Below are 24,504 nucleotides of genomic sequence, written 5' to 3' on the forward strand. Positions count from 1 at the left end.
TTAGTGCAAATGGCAAAATTGTAAATAAGGAGGTTAGTTAAAAAGATGAGTTTTCAAAAAGATGGAAAATGTTTAAAGTAATTCAAAATAGTCAAATAGATATTAAACTGTTTAAACTAATATAAAATATTTGCATGTACTTTAGCATGTTTTAAATTATAAACCTTCCAACTGTGAGGAATGTCTTGAACTGTGATAGAGATTGCAACACCAAAAGAGAATGGGGGACACTTTCAATTAATAAAGATGATTATTGGAAAGCACATGACGTACATTTTTAAGATTTTTCAAGTTTTCTTTAAGTTTTACCAATTCATCTAAATATTTAAGATAAAAATGCTTATTTGTTATTGTAATAAGACTCTGACTCCACTTACAATGTTTGACTGCTAACAGCTTTTGCATCATATCCCACTCCCAGCCCCTTCTGCCTCCTATCTGGGGAGGCTGAGAGAGCCCGAGTGCTTGCTCATTTGGTGCCAGCAGGAAGTTTAAACACCACAAGCCCTCGCCCTCGCACGGGAGCCCTCACCCTGCCCCGCCGTCTCATCACAATAAAAACCAAGAGAGCCTCCTTTCCTTGCTCTCCTAAGCATGTTGGATCTGCTGGGGAGCCTGCACTGCTTTTGCTGGTAAGCCTCATTATGGAAGTAATAAACCTGTCCGAACCTGCGGCACTTGGTGAGCGCTATCAATCTCAACATCCAAACCAAATTTCTGGGTGGGGTATATCCTGTGCCTTTGGGAGCAAATTACACTTATTCATGAATGAAAGCTTTAATGCATTTATAAATATTCCTAAATTAATTTAATTAGTCTGTGATTCATTTTGATGTATTGATATTAACTATTCAATTCATATGCACACACAATGATCATTTAATCTTAAAGAATAACTTTTTGTTAAAAAATAAGGGTTTGAAATTAAAATGATGTAAAATTGCAAAGTTCAAAGGACATTATAATATTAAAGAATAATAATAAAAGTGATTTCAAGAGAATGATACAATAGCTATGAATCATATTGACTTCATAAAACATGAAATTTCAAAACATTAACAGAAAAAATGAATGGCTTAGAATTAAAGTGATGTAAATTAATAAGATCATACAATAAACTGAGAAAATTCTCTAAAGAATCTCCTTTAAAATACCTGTTAGCTAAGCAGGGAATTTAGTGTAAATAGAAAAAGCCTTGCCCGGCCAGTATTGCTCAGCAGTTGAGCATCTACCTATGAACCCAGAGGTCAGGGTTCCATTCAGGTCAGGGCACATGCCTGGCTTGAGGGCTTGATCCCCAGTAGGGAGCATGAGGGAGGCAGCTGATCAGTGACTCTCTCATCATTGATGTTTCTCTCTCTCTCTCTCCCTCTCTCTTCCTCTCTCTGAAATCAATAAAAACATATATTAAAAATAAATAAATGGAAACAAACTTTGAATAGAGACATAGAGACAAACTCTGAGAAAGAAGGTGAAAATTGGGTCAGAAATTACTTATACCAGAGACAAGACAAAAGCTGAAGTGCTTTAAAAAAGTAAGCAGGATGTTGGGAAGAGGAGGCGGCCTAATGTGAAATAGGCAAAGTAAGGAGAGATGTGAATAAAAATAAGATATATTTGTAACCAGTCTTTGAAACAGTGGATTCTGGAATTCACTTATGCTCTTTAGCTCTCCCCCAAAGCAAGATGGGGAATTTAAAAGCTAGCTTCCTATTAAAAATTGTAGACTTTTAGTTCACTATTCCTGCAAAAATGAAGTTAAAATACTCAAGATAACATAATATAAATCAACATCTAAAAATTATAAGAACCAATATAGGATACACATCTAATGCTGAACTCATAATGTTCTTTTAATATCCAGAAGGATCTTTCAAATTAAACTGAATTATTCTGAAGGTCACTTTTCATGAAAAATGTATTATAGTTGTGAATTACAAAGATTTTGAATTGCAACACATAAAGACTAATTTTCTGGACTCTAATTTTTTAAGAGCACAATCAACTGAATCTAATTGGCATAATTATCATTTCACAGATAGATTTAAATTGTTTATTTGAATCAGAGTTTAAAATGATCAAGGGAAGAAGGAAGAATAATTAATTTCATGAGTCCAGATTTTAGGCTTTATGGAGCTGCTCTGAGACTGTTTATGAATTATACTTCTAAACTGATGCACTGCCACAAACTGAATATAAGTCAGAGAATAAAATTAATTATCCTATGTTTTTATCTGACATTATTCTAGATTATCTTAATGAAAAAGTATCGAAATGCTTTCCCTTACCTTTAAATTCAGTCACACACTGGTTTTGACAGCAATGTTTTGGGTGAATATAACCTGATGATAATGATAACTGAAGGAATGAATAAAAATAAAGATGAAACAGGTGAGCATTAGATTTTTAGTTTTTTGGAGCAGAAAATTTCGTCGCGATAATTCCAAAATGGAATTTCCCTAATGAATAAATCTAATATCTACTTTATTTCCAGCCCTTTGAAGGATCTCTTAGTTTCAACCATGAGTGAAAACACGTAGGACTGACTACACCTGATCTCTGTGTCAAATGACTAAAAATGTTTCTGAAGAACTTCACCCTGACCTACAACACATGGGCAGCACATATTTCTTCTTCCTCTAGTTTTTTTGTTCCTTTGAAAAGAAAAATTTAAATAGTAATCATATAGAGAGTTTTAACCCAAACTATTATATAGAGTAAGATGATCGTAGGAATGTCTCATCAAGCCAGATATTTTATCTTTGCCCCCCCATTTTCCCTACTTTGCTCTGTGCCCTGAGATGTAGCCTAGGGTGAACTGTATTGGCTTGCTCCCTTGCTGTTGGGTTTCTGGGTGGGCTACTCCAGTGGGACCCACTGCAGATGATTGGAAGGGGACAGGAGAATGAGGCTGAAGCATCGTTCTCCTTTATACCCTTCTGGTCACTTTGGGTTAGCTATATCTCTCTAAAAACACCAGAAATCTTGTTAGGTGGTGCTGTCCAAGCAGCTTTCTCTTCAGCTTGTTATGCCTGTTCCCTCCTCTTATGCCTCTAGGCTTAGATATGGTAACCGTTCCCAGCTGTTTTTCCTAAAATACTGCACTATTTCTTGTTGTTTTCCCTAAACCCTATAACTAATATATTTATTAATATCTCATAAGTATCCAGTTTCTATACTGCATTTACTTTAATTGACTGGTTAAATAGCAGGTGAAAAGAAAATTAGTGAACTGGAATATAGATCTGTAGGAACTACACAAATGTTGCATGTTCTGAAAAGATGAAAAAGCAACTGTATGAAACGGGTCAAATGCCATAGTATATCTAAAGAAAATGCTAACATGTAACCTGTCGAGCTCCAGAAGAATAAAATGTTGAGATGGTGTAATTAAATAGCTATTAGCTGAGGGCCTTATATAATTGAAAACAGAGAATTACCAAAAAAATGTTAAAGTCCACACATAAACACATTATTGTGAAACTGAAGAATAGCAAATACAAATACAAAGATAAAGATCCTAGAGGGAAAAAAAGCCAGAGACAAATAGACATTACCTAGTCAACTTCTGAGTAGCAATAGCAACAATGGAAGGAAGAATAAAATGGCATAATCATTTCAGTGGGCAAAGGTTAAATACATATCACCCAATATATATCCCAAGAAATTATCTCTCAAGAACAAGAGATAAGAAAAAACAATTTTAGGCAAAATAAGCATAGAGTTTACTTTCACTATATTGCCACTGAAGACACAATAGTATCTTGCTGACACAAAGAATGTAATTTCAAGAGAAGAAAATTATTTTGTAAAGAAACTTTGAAATGCTAAAGGAAATGCTGTATTATGAGGATAAAATTTAAAAAAGTCTCTCACGCTGTAAAAACTGATAATAATGTGCAGTTTGAGAATTTGGAGAAATAACTATATTATTGATACCATTATTGTGAGGTTTAAACGTTGTAGGGTTTGTAAAAGATCATATTATATTTTTACCTAACAAAATGTTTAAAAAGCACTATAGCTTCATAATCAGACTTTCCCCCCCTCAGTATAAGTGTATTTTGATTTTTTTCCCATATGTTTTATTTTTAGTTTGTCTTATAATTTATTTTCAACTTTATTTTTGGTAATGTATTCGTTTTCTTTTTTTGGTTTTCTCTGTGAGATATTTTAGCCCTGGATTTGAACCAGAGTAGTTTGTTGCCATAAATCTTGATTTCTTATATTTGGGTGCATTCAAAATGAAAAATGCAATTAAATTATGTCATCTATCGTGTTAAAATGAAAAAATTCTTCAAAAAGTCTGTAATTTAATCACTTTTAAGAAGGCTTTAAAAATCAATTTGGGTCAAAAGTCAGAAAATTTAGCTTGTCTTCTGTTCTTTGCATGAACACCTTTAAATGGAGTGAGCATTCACTCTTCAATTCACAATCATGTGCAGGACACACACTTTTGTTCTATCTCTGTCCATTGCACATTTTTTTCACATGTTTATGTTACCTGCCTAATACCTGAATGCATTCAGTTTCATGATGAGTGACTTTATAAGATGGTAACTATCTGAAATATTGGAGTACAGTTGTTTAAAAGCTGGAAATTTCATAATTGTGTTTTCACTTTTCTAAGGAAGTCTAAAGGGGAATGTTAATGCTATGGCTTGTTTAAAGTACAGATCTGCCAGTTGTTGTATAATTGTGGGATAATTATTTTATCCCCCTGAGCCTGTTTCCTATCTATAAAACAATTAATGATTTCTTTGTTCATTTCAACCAGCTTGATGTGTATATCTGCTACCATTTTTTTTTTCCTTCCTGAAAATGACACATAAGGGTTTGGTATATAAGGAGTTTAGAAGTCACCACTCTTTCCCAAACAAGCTGAACAAACTGAAAAATCAATAGCACCTCTTAGATCGTTCAGAAAAGTGAGGTTACAGAGCAAACCATGACACCACAGCTGGAGGGACAGACTGGCAAATACAGAGAATCCCAACTTAGCAGAGCAGAACCCCTGTGGGAAGCGGGGCTGGATGGGAAAACCTGAGCTGCGATTGACAAATTGCTGGAGGCTCTGTGTGGACAGCTCCGAGTTCAAATCTCCACGGAGACGCAGATGAGAGGACCCTCACTTTTGTGAGTTTTACTTCCCCGAGCTCTACCAGATACAGTGAATATCAGAGAAAAATCCCTTGTGCTTCAGGCAAGGGGAGGGGAATAGGAACCACCTTGAAAAGTGCCAGATATCTCTGTGCCTCCCAAGGCCTGCCCTCAGGTGAACACTGTTTCACCAGAACGTAAGCTGCAGGGAAAGAACATTAAGAGATCATATAACCAAGGGTTCCATGGGCACTGTAAGTGAAATTGTTATATCAGAAAGTTTTAAAATAAATATATCTTTAAAAAAAAATGAAACGTAGTCCATCTCTCCTAAGAAACTCGTTCACATTCATATCCAGGCACTTTTGTTTTCCTTTTCTAAAACTGGGTAATATCACTGAGATTTTTAGATAACATATTTTTAAATAAGTTTAATAGCAATTTTAATAATTAATTTACTCTCAAATATCATATATCTTGAAACTCAAATGATCCTTCCTTCTCCATTTCTCCACTGTTAATAAGGCAGGTAGTCTCTCACTGTTACAGACCTGAAAACTTCATTATTTTTAACCCATCCTGTTTGTATAAATCTTCACAAACATTTTTCAGAGTTGTTTATTTATTTTCATTACCACTGATCATTCCCAGAGTTATTACTCTCTATGGATGTCCTGAACATCTCTGAACACCTTTCATTTCTCTATATAAATTTTGTTCAGATTCAGCAACACTTGATTGAAGTATTAAAGCTCACTTAGTATCTATGATCACTAAGAAATAGAACACCCCAGACTGAAGAATATGCTTGATTGGGCTGGAGGTGGGCATGAGATGAGCCTGCTCAACTCTAATTCCCCAAGTGGTCACTATTACAATTTTAAATCTGGTGGAGAGGGAATACTGGGAATAAATCCAAGCTTTTAGGAACCAGGCTAGGAGTGGAAATTGGTTTTTAAAAATATGTCCATATAGGGCAGAAAGCCAACCAAGGCATTGGTAATGTGGAAAAACCATTCTTTCCTGGGGAAGGGAATCGTCAACAGTGTTCTTTGATCAAATATATGTTTCATGAATGTATTTTCAAAGATTCCTACAACAAAATACAGTTTCCTTTGCAACTGGTATGGAAGAGCATAGTAGCTAAATACTGTCATCACTGAATTAGGAAAACAAGTCTAAGAATAAGGACCACAAGGTTATACAGATTTGCAAAAGGAAATTCTGCTTCGGATTCTCATGGGAAGGTTTCTGTTCTCAGCTGGAGTTCCTCTGGGAAGAATTTAATTATTATAGTGACAGAGCACAAGGCTTTGCTTAGTTAAATAAATAACAAGTCTATCAGAGACAGGGAGACTTTTTCTGTAATAGAGGTTATAATAATAACTTGACTATATATGTATATATCAGCATCTATTAAAATAAAAATTCAGTAATGAACCTTGGTTTGATTGTATGCATTTAAAATTGTCATCCAGCAATCAATAAGTGACAACTGGAACACCTACTATATGTTAAGTGCTATGTTATACACTTAGGACTATAATTTGTTTTAGAAACTGATTTCTGTAACATTTTTGGTTGTGTTACATAGTGATACAAACTGGTAAAAATAATCAGTGTCAATAAATGCCAAGAAAAAGAGTCCTTTAGCTTAGAGAAAGCCAAGACAGCACAGTGGAGTAGAAAGAACATTGGGGTTCTGTAGCTTAAATGACAGTTTCTACTTACTGAGAGTATTTCCCTGGGTTGCATACTTAAAATCTCCTCTGAGCCACAATATGCATGCCTACAAACTGGGAAAATATGATCTATAATGCCTATGTATAGGGTTGTTAAAATAAACAGAAATATTTTATTGAATATGTTTTGTAGAATATCCAAAATATCTATGGCACTTTGGCTTAAGAAACTATATAAAAAAACAAATGTGGAAAACTTTTTGTAAACAGATTTCTCTTTTCTCCAGAGATCAAAGTGGATTATTTTTCAGAAAATCTTTCACATATCAATTTGCAATACCTGTCATAAACTTAACTCTGCACTGAAAGTTTAGTGATAAGATGAATTACATGTTCTATCAGCTCTGCCTTTTTCTCACTAGTGTTAGACTCGTAGAGCCAGCTCACTACTGGACAGATTCCATTAACAACCCCAAGGGTATCTGAAAACCTAACGTGTCTCCAAATGGAAACATCTGCTCCTTCAAACTGCTTCTTATAGTGAAATTGAACAACAAAGACTCAGTTAACTGCACCACTATCAACCTAGTCATGTAAGTAAGAACTTGATACAGTACTTACCTAAGGTCTATTCTCTCTCTCTGCAATACCCCCTCCCCAGACAATCACCAAATCTTGCTGAGTTTCCGACTTTTACTGGCTAAGTAGTTCTGAAAACAATTTTTCCTTGCTCTCATTGCCGCTCTCATTCAGACCGCTCTGGAGTATGAGACCTCTTAACAAGCAGTCCTGCTTCTATATCTTCAGCTTCCCTCACCTCCACTATTGCTCTACATCCAAACCATGGTTTATGTTACAGTAGTTTTATCTTTGTGGAATACGTTCCAAGACCCCCGTGAGTGCCTGAAACCACAGATAGTACCAAGCTCTGTATGTTTTTTCTATGCATACATACCTGTGATAAAGGTTAAAGGTTTCTCTTTGGTATATCTAAATTCCCATCATCACTACTATTGTACTCTGGGGCCGTTATTAAGTAAAATAAGAGTTACTCGAACAGAAGCACTGTGATCTATGACAGTTGATCCAATAACAGAGAAGGCTACTAAGTGACTAACAGGCTGGGACCATGTACAGAGTGGGCACGCTAGACAAAGGGATGATTCACATCCTCGGTAGGAGGGCGTGGGGTGGCAGGTGATTTCATTAAACTGCTCAGAATGGTGCACAATATAAAACTTATGAATTGTTTATTTATGGAATTTTTCATTTAATTTGTTCAGACCATGGTTGACTACAGGTAACAATCTGTGGAAAGCAAAACCACAGGTAGTGGAGGATTACTCTGTTTTTCAGAATAGAGCATTTAGTAATAAAGAATTACTTTCTTTAAAATTCTTGATAAGTTCTTATGTCCTACAGGATAATCAATATTCCTAGCACACCACAGAAGGACACTATGATTTCATCTTGTAAATGATGCCGATTCCCACCATTTTTCCTTCTTTGCTCACAAGTAATGCAGAAACGTTTTAGTGCCCAGTATTTATCATCTGCTTCCTACCTTCATGACTATGCTTAAGCTATTCTGTCTGTAATACCTGCTCCCTTAAAGGCACTAAGGTGAAATCCATTCTTTGCTTCTTCTAGCTTCTGGTGGCCATCAGCATGTCTTGGCTTGTGGCCACATCACTCCAACTTCTGTCTCTGTGATCACACTGTTTTCTCTTCTTCTTCTGTCAAATCTCCCTCTGTCTTCTTATAAAGACACCTGTGATTGTATTTAGAGCCTGCCTCAGTAATCTAAGACTACCTTCCCACCTAAATATTCTTAACTTAATCCCATCTATAAATACTTTTCCATATGATTTAACACTTACAAGTTCTGAGATTAATTAGGACCTGATATCTTTGGGGGTCATTGTTTAGCCTACTACACCTTTCCTTTAAAATTCAGTTAGGTCTCTCTTATCCTTGCATGCCTGACATCCTGCGCTTACCTTAATTTATTCTTGTTGTATAAATATTAAATATTCTTCACTAGAATGAAAACTCTTAAACTCTTCAAGGGAAAAGGATGAATGATTTTTTTCATTTTCCTTAATGTGATATTTGACACATAGTAGTCACTAATGTGTATTTATTAAACTTTTGAAATGTAGTCAGATTTGCTCTTTTGTTTTCAAAATAAATGACTTGTCCAGTGGGAAAGAATAAGAAAGATAGTGTATGGTTAGCTCACTGTCTGGAACACCTCACAGGCTTGCTTCCTGACCCCATCTAATATAATAATGCCAATAAAAATATTTCATTTTTCAAATACTGATTGATTAATTCATTTTGAGGATGAAAATTTTCAAGGCAGAACTGGGGTTACATGGAGCACTCTGGCTCAGAATACCACATCAAACAATATTTATGACCACACATTCTTATCTATTAATCCAAAATATGACTTATCATCACCATTAATACTTGAAACTGTGAATAAAATAAAATTAAGATATAATTTGTTCAGAAGAAGCGTCAAATAATAAGATAGGGCATCACCCTAAAGTGGTCAATCCCCAGTGAATCACACCTTAGTATAATCCCCTCTCCTTGAATGTAAGTAAGACATGTCACTGGCTTCTAACCACTGGCATATGGCGAAGGTGATGGAATGTCACTCCTATAATTATGTTACCAGATAAGTATGTACTATGCACAGACACACACACACACACACACAATTCTAATAATCTATTATCTATCTATCTATCTATCTATCTATCTATCTATCTATCTATCTATCTATCATCATCATCTATCATCTATCTATCTATCTATCATCTATCTATCTATCTATCTATCTATCTATCTATCTATCTATCATCTATCTATCTATCTATCTATCTATCTATCTCTATCTATCTATCATCTATCTATCATCTATCTATCTATCTATCTATCTATCTATCTATCTATCTATCTATCTATCTATCTATCTATCTACCTATCATCTATCTATCTATCATCTATCTATCTATCATCTATCTATCTATCTATCTATCTATCTATCTATCTATCTATCTATCTATCTATCTATCTATCATCTATCTATCTATCTATCTATCATCTATCTATCATCTATCTATCATCTATCTATTCATCTATCTATATCTATCATCTATCTATCATCATCTATATCTATCTATCTATCATCTATATCATCTATCTCTATCTATCTATCATCTATATCTATCTATCTATCATCTATCTATCTATCATCTATCTATCTATCTATCATCTATCTATCTATCTATCTATCTATCATCTATCTATCTATCATCATCTATCATCATCTATCTATCATCTATCTATCTATCTATCTATCTATCTATCTATCTATCTATCTATCTATCTATCATCTATCATCTATCATCTATCATCATCTATCTATCATTATCTATCTCTGTCTTGCTAGCTTGCACTAGAGAGACAACTCTCAATTGCTGGTTTTGTAGAAGTCAGCTTGCATATTGTGCAAAGGCATATGGACAAGGCCATGTAGCAAGGAACTGAGTGAGCTCTCTGCCTAAGAGCCAGCAAAAAATGAGGAACCAGAGTCCTACAGGCATAGGGAGAATAGAAATGGGTCTTTCACCATAGGGCTTCAGAGACTATCACAGGCCAGGGCTGTTACCTGGGTTGCAGCCTGGTGAGACTTAATTCAGAAAATCCAATTGAAATGTGCCACCTAGACTTCTGACCTATAGAAAATGTGAGATAATAAACATATATTGTTTAAGTTATTAAGTTTGTGGTAATTTTTTGCACAGCAAGAGCAAGTTAATATAAGACATAACTTTTTTTGAAATATAGAACTAGCAGAAATATTTAAAAAATTATTGCAGAACTTAGAGTAGTAAAAATCATAGAAGAAAATACTTGGTATAAGGCAAAACTGAAAATTCACTTACATTTTCTCCAAATGAAAAAGAAAATATAGCGATACCTATAAACATAACCATCACTTTATGCTTCTGAATAAAAACAGACAGCTCATTAAAGGGTTCAGCTTTTGAAAAAATAGCCAAAGAGATGGAGTAAGAAAAAGCACACAAATATAATCATGTATCATAAACTTTGTTAGAGTAACATCATTAAGGCTAAAGCACAGGTGATCAGATGCTTGCAAAAAGGGTTGAAGAGGAAAGAATCTGTTTCATGTAAGGACAAATGAGCAGGCAAAGGAGAGATCTGTGGTGGATGGTGGTGTGCTATAGTGGAATGACTGCAGGCTTTGTGCCAAGCTGGCTTCAATATTTACTCTGGGTAACACTGAGCAAACTACATTTTAAAATATTCTATTAGAGAAAATAAAATGTCTTCTTGGAAATTGTATTAGTCAGGGTTCTCCAGAGAAATAGAACCAATAGGATCTGATATTTATTTATGAAAGTTCAATTATGGAAAGTCATTGGATTGTTTTTTGATATATATTTGGATTTGGATTTTGTTTAGGAAGAATCCCTTCTCCCCAAGATTATTTGGTAGATTCTCACATATATGTCAGCATGACCATTTTCAAGTGTATTTGAATTTTAATATTCATAATTTATTTTCCTGCATGATGTGAGGTATAGACATAACTTACTATTCTTTGACTTTTTAAATTGTGTTATAAACCGAATTTAAAGACAGCACATATAAAACTTTATATTTACAATAAAATAAATTTTATGGACTCAATTCCAGACTGCTTTCTTATCAGACTTACTTTTGGAATCCAAAGGGAAGTAGAGAAGAGTATATGGTGAAAGAAAGCAAGTATCTCGATAATGACCATTCATAGGTTGTTTCCCAATCACGCATGTTATGAAGTTAAGGTTTTCCTTGCTGTCAGTAGACACATTAAAGTTTCTAGAAACTCAATCAGAAGTTTCTTAAGAAGATAAGAATTGAATTTCTCCAAATAGAGGAAAAACACTTAATTCCATAGTGTAATAAATCAGCTGGTAAAATTCCTTAAAATTCTTTCTTGTTACTTTTAATACAGTTGCATAGACTGAAGAGTAAGCAGACCTTATTTAAAATTTTTATAGTTGGTAATAAAAGGATAAATTTAAGTTGTTTCAGGTATTAACCTGTTGATCCCACAGATTATCATACTCTCTCTCACTTCCTTTTCTTTACAGAATCTGTTTCTTCTTTTGGAATGGACAAATCTCACTAATCCTCAATCATTTTTTCTTTCCTTGCAATGGGTTCTGCTCATCTTTCAAGCTTAACCTACTTTTCCAAGACCTTTCTATCCACTGCTTTTCTTTTTCCAGCTCTTACAGCCCTATTTTAACAATGATATTATTTATTTTAATTCTAATTGTTTTCATTTTTCTGTTAGACTCTAGACTCCATTAGGGCAGAAAAATTCACTAATTGCTGACCTCATCAACCCAACATAGCTTTAATAAAGAGTGACAATTAATCAATGCTTGTTAAATAAATGCATTTTTAAAAAGCATGTTATTCCTGTGATCAACCCAGCCTGGAAATAAAACTTCTTTACCTAGGCCTCAAAATTTAGTACACAAAGGTTGAATTCTTCTGTTTGTTGTACTTTTTTCTCAACTGTGAAATTTATACATATATAAATGGGGGGGGAGAGGAAAGGGGAAGGCAATAATGTGGGGACTTGGAGTCAATGGGAAAATTGATGAAAAGAAGTATAAAAAAATCATCACTTTGCATATTAAATTTAGCTCTTTATCTCATAGCAGGAGTGAATTATATTAAAATGCTGCTCCCCATTTTTTAATTTCTTTTACCTAATTACAAAGTATTACATAAAGAAACATGACAGGATTCTGTTTTATTGCTCTTTAAGCAACATGAAGCTGATTGCTTTATTTTCCCCCCCAAAATCTTACTGTTGTCTATTGACATAAAATGAGAAGAAAAAAAAAAAGAGAGAGAAAGAAGTTTCTTATTAAGAAATACACTAGAAATCTGAAGCTACAGTACCCATATTTTTTCTTCAGAGTCGAGACTCAAAACTATGGACTGGATGCTCTTGTGCATCGCTGTCAACCATAAACTAATACGAATAGGCTTCTCTCGTTTCTTTTCACGACTGAATTAACATATCCCCCCTTGTCTTTCACAGAAGAAATGTAAGGAAATATAGGCTCAGGTATTAAAAGAAAAAGCAAAGCTGATTCAATCAAAGTAAATCTACAGGAATGTTAACTTATCCTCTAAAACTTTCATAATGAAGTGAGATCATTTATCTAGGTCCTAGAAGGCACATTCCATGTACAAAAAAGAGAGGCTTGAGAGCTAGGCTTCTGTTTACTTCTTAACTACTAATAAGTCTTTGTGTCTAAATAGCAGCTGCAGTTTTTTTAAATGGCATATGCTCACAACTACTATGGGAAAACCTTTTTAAAGTTATTATTGGATGGTGGGAGTAGGGGGCGGGGTTGACCTTAGAGAAATGAGAACAGCATTACTTTTTAAAGGACACATGCTTGGCTCCAGCCAGTATTGCTCCACATGACAGGGCTGACCAAGACGCAGCAGAAAAGCAACATGAACGATGTGAAGCTCGCTGTCCTGGGCGGTGAGGGAACCGGCAAGTCTGGTGAGCGGGGTGTTTCCTCTGGCAGGGTGTGGAGTGCAGAAGGAGGGAGAAATATGTTAACATATGTAGAAAACTAGGTATAACTATCTATTGTGTTTCATTAGCAGTTTTAATTTGATAAACAAGTTAAGCAATTAACTGTATATTTAAAGGATTTTATAGATAGCTTGAGAAGGATAATTGTTTAAAGTGTTAATTTGTATCTTGTTTTACTGATGTTTAAAATTCATAGGAATAACAGGAACCCTCTCCATCAACATCCTACTTACTTCTCACTCCAACACATCTGTCCTCACACCCACCAGTGGAAGGATCCTTCTGCCCTGAGACTAGGGGTGGAGAGAGATGTGTTGAAACCTGTGGATTATTTTTTAAATGCCACATTACAGAGGAGAAATAAAACCCAAACAAACTTTGGAGGGACATAGCTTTGTAGATGTCTGGGAACTAAGCAACATTTGCCCTGACTTGAGAAGCCATCTCTTTGTTTAGTTTTTGGTCACATTATGATAATGAGGATGCCACCAATAGAGCCTCTTGGGCCTAAGGGATCGTAATTGCCAGACCCAGGAGCTGTAACAAGATGAAGGGGCACTAGAGGTCCTTTCTCTATTTCCTGTATTTTGAAGTCCCTATATCCTTAAGCAACTGCATCTGCTTGATATTGTCCTTGTCATTAGCATGTGCACCTTGGAACCACATTTACTTTGATAAAGAAAATAAAGAGATGCTATAGATCTTGCAGCTAAGATTTAATGAGAAATCTGTTTCTGTTCCAAAAGGTAAGTTGCCTTATGTGTTTACATTTGTGAATTAATTACATAGTGATTTGAGTGGATAACATTCTAAGATCACTGTCTTTCTAGCCTCCTAACCTTTATGGTTGCACAGTGGAAATCTTGCTATTATTTAGAGCAGAATTGGGTAAAGCTTTAAGATCTTCCTGATGCTTGGTAATTTTTGAGCTGAAAGATAAAACCCTAAGTATATAATTAGATTATCTGTATACTAAAACAGAAAGACCATAAATCCCGCTTGCTTGTTTTGCAGCTCTCACAGTAAGGTATCTTACCAAGCGATTCATTGGAGAATATGCTTCTAATTTTGGTAAGTCACTACTTTAGCCTTTTTTCACCTTAAAATTTCAGATCATAATTAAACCACAATTAAGATCAGAAAGGAATTTTAATAGAATTTTCCATTTTTACACTTTTAAGCAACTTATTTTTTCACAGAGCTTGGTTAGAAATGCCAAAATAAGTACTTGAACTGAATGTTATTTTTTGATAAAATTCATCCAATTTGATGTTAACTAAAATGGATTAGAAAGTCACTTGGTTTCAGTCTAAAACTAGGAAAAACATTAAAACTGAGATCCACCCCCCCAAAAAAACATATTGTAGAACATGTGAGTATGAGTATTTTCATAGGCTATGAAAGGGTTTTGAAATTAATTCAGCATCTGTTGAAAGATAAGGGCAAATTAATTATAAAAGCACAAGTAACTATAAAATAAGGCTTGTTTTTATTGCAAAACTATGTTAAAATATCAGGAAAATTATGTCTTGATTAAAGATCATATATAATGATCTAGGTTGCTTATGTAAGTTTCAGAGAAATTATAAAACAGATGCCAGGGCACCATAATATAATTTTATTATTTTGATCAGAATTAGCATAACATATGGGAAATATCATGGAGGAGAATTAATAAAAATGGGGAATTTTGCCAGAGGTTTAAGTATATTTTTGGCTCAGCAATTAATCAACATAATTGCACTAATTTCTTACTTGATTGAAGTTATGGGGAAAATGTTTTGTTTTTTTTATTTAAAAAGGATGACAGACTTACAAAGAATATGAGAATTGGGAAAAAATGAAATAATTATTTTGTTCAATAATACTTATTTAGAGTAAAAGGAAATTATGATTGCAAGTGTATTTTTCCATGAGAAATAAATATAAACAAAAATCTTTAGCATTTATTTTTGAGATAGCATTATTAGAGTATTTTAGAAAATAATTTTAGAAGTATTACATTGTGTGTTGTCTTCTACATGTATCCAATATAGTATTTTGTTCATATGACACTGTGAACCTTTTAGGACAAGTGCTTGAAACTGATTATAGAAAGAAGAAATACATAGAAAGAGAATTTTTCATTGTTTTATTTCTCAGGTCAGCAATCTCAGTCAAAAAGGTCAACATAGCACACAAGCCAGCAGTCAGACATGAGAAAATGTTCCAGAACTACAAAACAAAACATAAATAAAACAACACCCAAAAAACCAATAGCCCCAACAATGAAAAAAATACCACCTTTATCTCTTATAGGATATAGTTTAGTTTATAAACAAAGTATACACAGTTCTGGTTGTTACTTCTCTACAAAGAATATGAGACTTAGAGACATTGTTTTAAAAAATTATTTTTGTTGATTTCACAGAGAGGAAAGAGGGGAGAGAGAGAGAGAAACATCAATGATGAGAGAGGCATTGATCGGCTGCCTCCTGCACGCCCCCGAATGGGGATCGAGCCCACAACCCGGGCATGTGCCCTGACCGGGAATTGAACCCCGATTGCCTGGATCCTAGGTCAATGGTCAACTGGAGAGCCACACTGGCTGGGCAGACCTAGAGACATTTTGGAAAGACTACCTAAAGAGCAAAAGGTGACCACTGTATGGGGACAAACTAGCAAAAAATGATTCCATCTTGTAAAGAAAGACTTGAAGGAGAAATAATAAAATTCTAAAAAGTTAAGAGTTGGTCACTCCTGCTGCCAGTTTTTGAGTTTTGAGAGTGGATTTTTTTTTTTTTAATGTCTAGAAAGAAATTTTATGGTTCACAGTAGTAGACTTAAATGAAGTTTAGAAGGCATTGTCTGAAAACATATTTTAAGGTTTAATGAAACTATGACAAATTTCATTAAATGTAACTTAGAAGGATTTTAAAACTTATCCCTAACTCCTTGAAGTTCTACTCCCCAAATTTCTACTACATCTTCCCATTATTAGTGATAGAGTGTTTGCCAGAATGGGCCATGATTTTGTGTCAATATTCTATTTTGGAGAGAAGTGGGTCTTTTATTAAAACACTGGAGGAACAGTTACAGAAATAAAGTCCTTTATTCATTCAACAAATATTTATTGCAAACCTACCGTGTCCCAGGTACTCTTACAGGTAGAGAGATTATAATAGTAAAAAACAACAAAAATGAAACAAATATCCAAACCCACATAAGATTTACATTCTGGAGGGAAGTGTTAGTCAATTAAAAACATTAAATATAAACTATCATATAATGATAAATGCTATAAAGAAAAGGAAAGCATGGGAAGTGGTGCTAGCATGGTGTGTGGTTATTTATAATAGGCTAGTCAGCTTAAACCTTGCTGATGGGACATTTGAGAAGAGATAGCAAGGTGGTAAAAACTCAACCATGAAGATACCTGGGGGATTACATTCCAGGCAGAAGAAACAGTTATCAAAGTTCTGAGGAAGGAACTTTCTAGAAAATGTGAGGAGTAGTATGCAGGATGGTGTAGCTCAAGTGGAGAGAATTTGAGAGGCAATGGCCAGAGAGGTCTGTTGAGGTCATAGAAGTAATAGGAGAGTAGACAATGAGGTGCAGTCTCAGATATTTTTAAGGCTTTGCTTTATCCAAGTGGGATGAGGAGCCATTGGAGTGATTTGATCAGACAAGTGACATGATCTGGCTACAAGGTTCACTTTTGCTCCTGTGTTGGGAGTAGAGTGAGCACAAGAAATGAGTAAGGGGAGAATGAAGCAGAGGGATAAGCTAGGAAGTTCAGTAAGAACATAAGCAATAATGGTGACTGGGACCAGTGTGCTAGCAATGGTGATGATGACAGAAAATCAAAATGTCCTTGGAGGTTAGAGTGAAAAGAAAGTTTTAATAGACTAAATATGGGATGTAAGAGAAATAAAGAATCAAGGATGACATTAAGGCTCTTAACCTGAGAAACTAGAGTTACGGACAGGTCACCTAGTGATAGGGAAAATTGTGGAAGATGCAGTCTTAGCGGGGAGATGTCCATCGTGTAGCTAAGTGAAGATGTCCAATTGTAGTAGTTGTTTGTGTCTAGAGTTCAAGAAAATGGTCTGGGCTATAGGTATAAATTGGGTTTATTAGCAATAATTGTTAGGTAAAGACTCTGACCGGATGAGATTAGCCAGGGAGTGAGTATAGATAGAAGAGATCCATAAACTGGATCCATGATCAGAGTGTGGGAAGATATATATGGTAGGAAAATTTTTTTAAAAAAGATGAACATAGAGCAATAGGAAATAAAGAAAAAAACAAAAGAATCTGTTGCCTTGAAAGACATGTTAGGGAAAACTTTTAAGAAGGCAAAAGTGATTAACTACATTAATACTACTGACAGAGAAAGGAAGATCAAAGCATAGAACTGACCATTTTGTCTAAAACCATGACCTTGATAAGAACAGTTTGAGTTAAGCAATTGGAGTTAAAGCCTGACTGGAATAATTTGAAGAGCATGGGAGCAGAGAAATTGTACGCAGGAGGTATAGGGGCATACCAAAAGGCCAGCAGAGAAACAGGGCAAAAGTTGAAAGAGATTGTGGGATCCAAAGGATTGTCAACTTAGGAGAAATCCAGCTGTTAGGAATGATACAGTGAAGAGGAGGAATTTGTGATGCATAAGAGAGATGTTGAATTGGTGAGGTCATATTTTTCACTAGGTCAGAGGAAATGCTAACTAGTTCCTAGTGAATGGATTGGCCTTAGATAGAAACACAGATACTTCATCCACAGTAATAGGATGGAAGATAAATATTTAAGCACAGAGGCATGTAGCTGAATAGATGTGGTGAATTTCATGTGTGAGAAATATATATGAGCAAATACAACAAGTACATGTTTTTTGACCACTAGCAATAAACAAAAGCCCCTGTAAAACTCCATTGAAATACAACCACTTGAATTTATAAAACTGATCCAAATACAGGTCTTTTTAAAAAAAATTTTATTCTGGTGTATTTCTATACTGACAATGAACATACGCATATTTTGCAGAATCCATCTATAATAAGCATTTGTGTTTGGAAGGGAAGCAACTGAATCTAGAAATATACGACCCCTGTTCTCAAGTAAGTAAAACAAAGTGCTCTTATTTTTTCAGTCATGATCTGAATAAGATTGGATAAGGGTCAGTGTAAAGTTGCCAGTCTTAAAACTGAATTTTCTTCTCAATTTTAATTATTGAAATTAAGAGAATATTTTTAGTGTTATGCATTTCATTATCTAGCTTCTATGTAAAGTATGATAAAAACTGTCATATTACAAATATCTTTAAAACATAAACATTAGGCTGAATTTATAGCATATTTCTATCAGGTCACAATGTAGCTGTTAGAAGTTAATAGTTTAATGGCTTATAATTCAAGTTTATATTTTCACCGTTTCCTTTGTGACTAACCACTGTGAATAGAGCATAAGTTATATTTTTAGTGCAAGCTTCTTTGTTTATTCAAATACAAAAAAATGAAAATAGGATTGTATAAATAACAGCTGTTCAAGATTTCAAAACAACTCCATGGGACAGATTCTTTTAGTTATAGAAAATATACCTTAATTTTAGCTAAACCTTATAATTTTTTTACTAACTTAAATCTAGCACCAAAAATCAAGATATTCCATTTACTAATATAAATAGAAAACATCTCTTTTCAAAACAAATGTGTAGATATGAATTCAAAAGGCAATTATAGCTTATCAATTTTTCAAAAAAGGTGGAGACATTTCCTTAGAGAAAAGTTGTAAAATGAGATGCAACTTTATTATAGCTCATCTTTATATTTTAAAATTTTAATCATGTTTAATTAAAGAGGGTAATGAAGAAATAAGGGAACTACATTTTAGAAAACACCATTATTGGCTTATTGAATTCTCTTCTAAATGAAATGTGTCTTCCTTAACTAATTCTAAAGTGTATAATACAGGTGTCAGATTCCACTCCTTTCAATGTGCCTGGTTTGTTTTCAGCCACAGAAAGCAAAAATTTCCCTCACCAGTGAGCTGCACTGGGCAGATGGGTTTGTTATTGTGTATGACATCAGTGACAGGTCTTCATTTGCTTTTGCAAAAGCCCTGATCTACAGGATTCGGGAGCCACCAACTAGTCATTGTAAAAGGTAAGATATTTTTTCATTCCTCTCTCCTTTCTTTTTGGTAAATCACCATATAGCTGTAAGCATCATTAGGAAGAGTTTAATACAGCCTTCCAATTACAAAATTTAACAGCCCTGAACAATTCACCTTCCATTCCACAGGAGTTATACATGTAGTAAAAGAAATAAGATGAGAATACTTTATATCCTGGCTGACATAAACAGTTATTTGCCCCTGAGTAAATGGCTATTTTACAAGACAGCTTCTATTGTTAACATGACGCTCACTTGCCAAATAATGGTCCTACGTACACAAGATAGTCCACTTTCCAGCCTTTTCTTTTCATTCCCACAAAAATGTTAAGGATGCTAAATAAATCCAGATTTATTACATTTGTCATCCAATTTCTAGTCATTTGGTTGTTCAGTCTGTCAAAGCAAAATAGACAGCATAATGAAACTGATACAAATTCTAAGTATGAGAATACATTTTTTCTCCATTTCACCTCTTAGAATAGATAGCTGATCAACAGTTGCCGATTAATTGTCTTGACACAAGTAACTATGAAGACATAACTGTGCCTCCTTGCATTAGTAGATATAAGTTTCCCATTTTAATTTTTGTTTTGTTTTATAGCCTTTCCCATTTAAAATATTTATTTTTGTTCAAAATGCTCATGTAAGGGATTTTTGTGTTCACCAAATTCACCTTTAGCCTAAAATAACATTCTAAACGGAGAAGCGAAAAAAGACAATATTATCACTGAAAATTGGTAGAGGTTCTTTTTATATCTATTTAAATGCCCACTATCAAGAAACCATCAAATAATTGATAAAATATATTTCCCTGGAGCCGTTGACGTAAATTCCTGCTTATATCTGATTGACCTTACGTAAACCCTTTAATCTCTAAGACCTTGTTTTTCTGAGTATAAAACGGATGGAGGTGTGGTAGGAGAAAAGGTGGTGAATTTACTATGGTACCTCACAGCTCTTATTTCCTATAATATTATTCTTGAGGTGTTTTTTTTCTTTATTGTTTCAAGCATTAAATGCCTTATATTTAAGCACCACAATTTAAGTAAGGGACAGTGATAATATTCCTCTGATATTCCTCCAAATCAAAGGAATCACCCAAGAATCCCCAAAACAAACAAAACACACACATACACACACAATACCACATATAAAAATAAAAAAAACCTGTCCTTAACATTTCAAGGCAATCCCCTTAATGTCCTGACTAAATAATTTTTAGAACATTTTCAGTTCTTAATCTGTATAGACTAGAAAAGCAACATATGGCATTGTTTTATTAAAATTACATCTGATATTTGTGACCCACCTTCAAAATATTTGACCATTCCTCATTAATTGTTGACAATAATTTTCTGAACTATATAGGAAAATATATTATTAATACCGCCAAAAGTCCAGCACATACAGTGCTTTTTCCCTGAAGGCTCACATTGTCATGTGAATGAAACCAACTTTTGGTGGAATCTGGGAACAGTGTCTCTTCAGATAGAGTTGATGACTGCATTTACTCAGTTCTTTCCTACAGGAGATACCTTGGCAGAGTTTCATACCACTTATGGACTAGTAAGCTCACTACAGTCTTAGAAAAACCTCTGTTTTAAGAATGTTTTATTATAAACAATGAGAATACACTGATACTTGCCAAAGACATTATATTAACAAGGAAATGTATTTCTTAAATAAACAGAAAAATTGTACACGGTCATGAGATTGTGAGATTGTGTCTCGAGTATGTGATAATGGATGTTAACAAAGCATAAACAGCAATGAGCATTGAATAATGTATCTTATTATATATCTAAATTGTCCAGTTATAGTAACTATTTAGTAAAAAGTCCTCTTTTGATTAATAAGAAAATAAAAAACAATGTTTAGTAAGCATCTTTTATTGCTGGACACTGTTCTAGGTATTTTTATATACATCGTTTCACTTAATCTCTACGAGAATTTGATGTGACCATGACTACTGCACCATTTTTACACATAAGGAAAATGAGAATTGGGAAAGTTAACCATTATGCCTCATTAGTAAACAGAGCCGTAATTCAAAAATAGGTTTGCATCACTTCAAATCCTGTGCTTTAAGGGCCTTGTTTTTTTTGTGTCACTTACTACACTCTACCTAAAATAATTGTTGTGCATAAATGGGGATATGTGTCACACACACATATAACCATAAATAACACACATACACCCAATATTTTTTTCTGTTTTGGTCCATAATTCTTTTTGACATAAACCTACTTAATAATAATAAAAAAGAATTGTTAAAACAGTCTTGCCAAAGAGTTATCTATCTGTATTTCAGAGCTGTGGAAGCAGCAGTGCTTTTGGTTGGTAACAAGCAAGATCTCTGTCATGTGCGAGAGGTTGGCTGGAAAGAAGGGCAAAAACTGGCATTGGATAACCGGTGCCAATTCTGTGAACTGTCCGCAGCAGAGCAGTCTCTGGAGGTAGAAATGATGTTTATCAGAATTATCAAAGACATCCTGACAAACTTCAAACTCAAAGAAAAGAGGAGACCCAGTGGATCTAGATCGATGGCCAAATTGATCAATAATGTATTTGGAAAGAGAAGGAAATCCGTTTAGTAGAAATGAGATCCTTGGGGGTTTATTATATCAGAGAGTTTCAAACATTCATATGATAATTAAAATTCACTTTTTTACAATTGAAAAAAATTCTTTTAGAGATATAAAGTGACTGAACATGAACCACAGCTGTGTTTCACAATATATAGTTTGCCTTTTTGGTTGTTTGTATTTTGTACACTCTGCTTCACACTTAATCTTTTATTTACTACACAAAATAGCCCTCAGTATAACCTATTGGTGGATTACTATACAGTTTGCCTTGCAAATAAGCAATGCTTATGTAATTTTATTAAACTATCATTCTACAGGCCTGTTTATCTTTATTTTATATATTTCTTTAGAATGAAACATATAGTTATATTCATATATTTCATATTTTCTAGGGCCTAATTTATATGCTTGTAAAACTTCATGATCTGTTTAATAGAAATTCACGAATTTAATTTTTAAAATGTCTTCATAATAACCCACTGAGTTACTTGATAATACACAAATTTTACTTATAACTTAGGCTTCATGAAGTTATATTCTTTGTCCATGAATACATAGTAGTTGGTCTGATGTTGAAAATGTCTGCATTTCTTTGTATGCTATGCTATCAAGGGCAATTATAACAGAGAAATTAATTTATACACCTAACATCATTTTGGTATCAAAAGATTAGAAATCACACATCATAAGGACTCATGTACTGCTTCCATCCCTGCCACTAAAGTTGCTGTCATCGTGGGTCCATTACATAAACACAAAGGTGGTCAAGAAAAGAGACAGGTTATCTGCGAGGGCAGGTCCTCCTGTCCATCTGGTTGTAAAGTGACTTCTCATTGGTGGATGCTGCCTGGTGGGCATTAACTTGATACACAGATCTGTACATTTTATGCTCTCTCTCGAGATGTATTCACATGCTTTTTCTCCAATTATTCTTGGCGCTATTCTTCTAGTCTTTTCTCTTCATTACACAAAATAGCTTTCAGGTACCTCTGACCACCTGGCAAAACCATGATGCCTACCTAGAAATCTATATCCCGTGACACCTTTCTTACCACACAAGGCAGACAACAAAGTGTACTTCTTGAATCCCTGACAAAGGGGATAATTTCCTTTCACTGATGAACTTCATGGTTACGTTCATGCAGGATGCAATGAGGCACAGCTTTTGTTTTGGCACTAATACATCAAGCTTAAGTGAGGAAGTTTCTTAGTAACTAGGAACGTTTAGATTGGATTGCTATGTACATGAGAAATAAACTTTTGTATAGAGTTATTCTGGTAAATTCAGTGATATACATTTTGGTCAACTATAGAAATTTTATTAATATTTTATGATCTTGACTACATATGTGTATATACACACACACACACACACACATATATCAATTTAAGCACTTATATTTTAAATTTTGTTTGGTTTTGTTTTATTTTTCTTATTCTCCTGGATAATCTTAGCTTTAGAGGTTTGGTCTTCATTTTTAAAATTATTTTCCCAGTTAAAGAAAGATTCTTTGGGGATGATATTGCACTAGAAACAAAATATTTATCCATATTATATGTAAGAACTCTACTGAACAAGTGCTCTCACCAAGAAAAGAGAAATAATTATGTGAGGTGATAGATGTGTTAATTAACTTGATTGTGGTGACCATTTCACAATGTATACATATATCAAAACATTATGTTGTACTCTTTAAATATATTACAATTTTACTTGTCAATTGTACCTAATTAAAGCTGGAAAATCACCATTGTTTTACAGTAAAAACAGAATTTACATTTTAAAAGGTAGTTTCTGTGCGGCAACTTTAGAAATGAACTGTTGATTTTTCTTTTTTTTAATTAGCAACAATTTTATTTTAATGGTAATTCTATTTTTAATTTTATCTTTATTGTTGAAAGTATTACAAATGTCCCTTTTCCCCCCCATTGATTCTCCACACTATTGTCTGTGTCCATGGGTGGTGCATATATGCATCTAAGCTCTTTGATTAATCTCTCCCCACCCACTCCCCCACCCCTGCCTTCCTTCTGAAATTCACCAGTCTATTCCATGCTTCTATGTCTCTGGATCTTTTTTGTCGGTTTTTCAGAGTGAAATTTAAATGTAGTCGGCTAATTTCCCCTTTTATGACTTGACCATTTCAAAACACTTTCAGACATTTTCTGACACTTCTCCCATCAAAGGTTGAATCTAATTTCCCTCCCTTGCTTAAGGATCATCCTTGTCGAATCTCTTTTAACAAATTGAATGGGGTAGAAATAATGGGTAGGACTTATGAGACCTGGTTGGTAAAGGAGCTAAAGCTCCAATCCAT

The 24,504-nt window shown here is 34.2% G+C and overlaps 1 protein-coding gene across 1 annotated transcript; it reads left to right on the forward strand.

The window, feature by feature from the left end:
- The first annotated feature begins 13,290 nt into the window (after positions 1-13,290).
- On the forward strand, positions 13,291-24,242 carry RERGL (RERG like). Its single transcript, XM_081128469.1, has 5 exons — positions 13,291-13,407; positions 14,458-14,514; positions 18,469-18,542; positions 19,438-19,586; positions 21,910-24,242. The coding sequence occupies exons 1-5, from the start codon at positions 13,320-13,322 to the stop codon at positions 22,190-22,192; spliced, it is 651 nt and encodes a 216-aa protein (XP_080984595.1). The 5' UTR covers positions 13,291-13,319; the 3' UTR covers positions 22,193-24,242.
- Positions 24,243-24,504: the final 262 nt, after the last annotated feature.

The sequence above is a fragment of the Miniopterus schreibersii genome (assembly GCF_964146895.1).
Source record: "Miniopterus schreibersii genome assembly, chromosome: 2".
NCBI classification, from domain to species: Eukaryota; Metazoa; Chordata; class Mammalia; order Chiroptera; family Miniopteridae; genus Miniopterus; species Miniopterus schreibersii.

Bases quoted from the DNA above. Each gene is read 5' to 3' on its own strand.
- RERGL (XM_081128469.1), top strand. From the start codon at position 13,320: ATGACAGGGCTGACCAAGACGCAGCAGAAAAGCAACATGAACGATGTG. The intron at 14,515-18,468 runs GTAAGTCACTAC...CATATTTTGCAG, and splicing joins AGAATATGCTTCTAATTTTG to AATCCATCTATAATAAGCAT. The intron at 19,587-21,909 runs GTAAGATATTTT...TCTGTATTTCAG, and splicing joins CCAACTAGTCATTGTAAAAG to AGCTGTGGAAGCAGCAGTGC.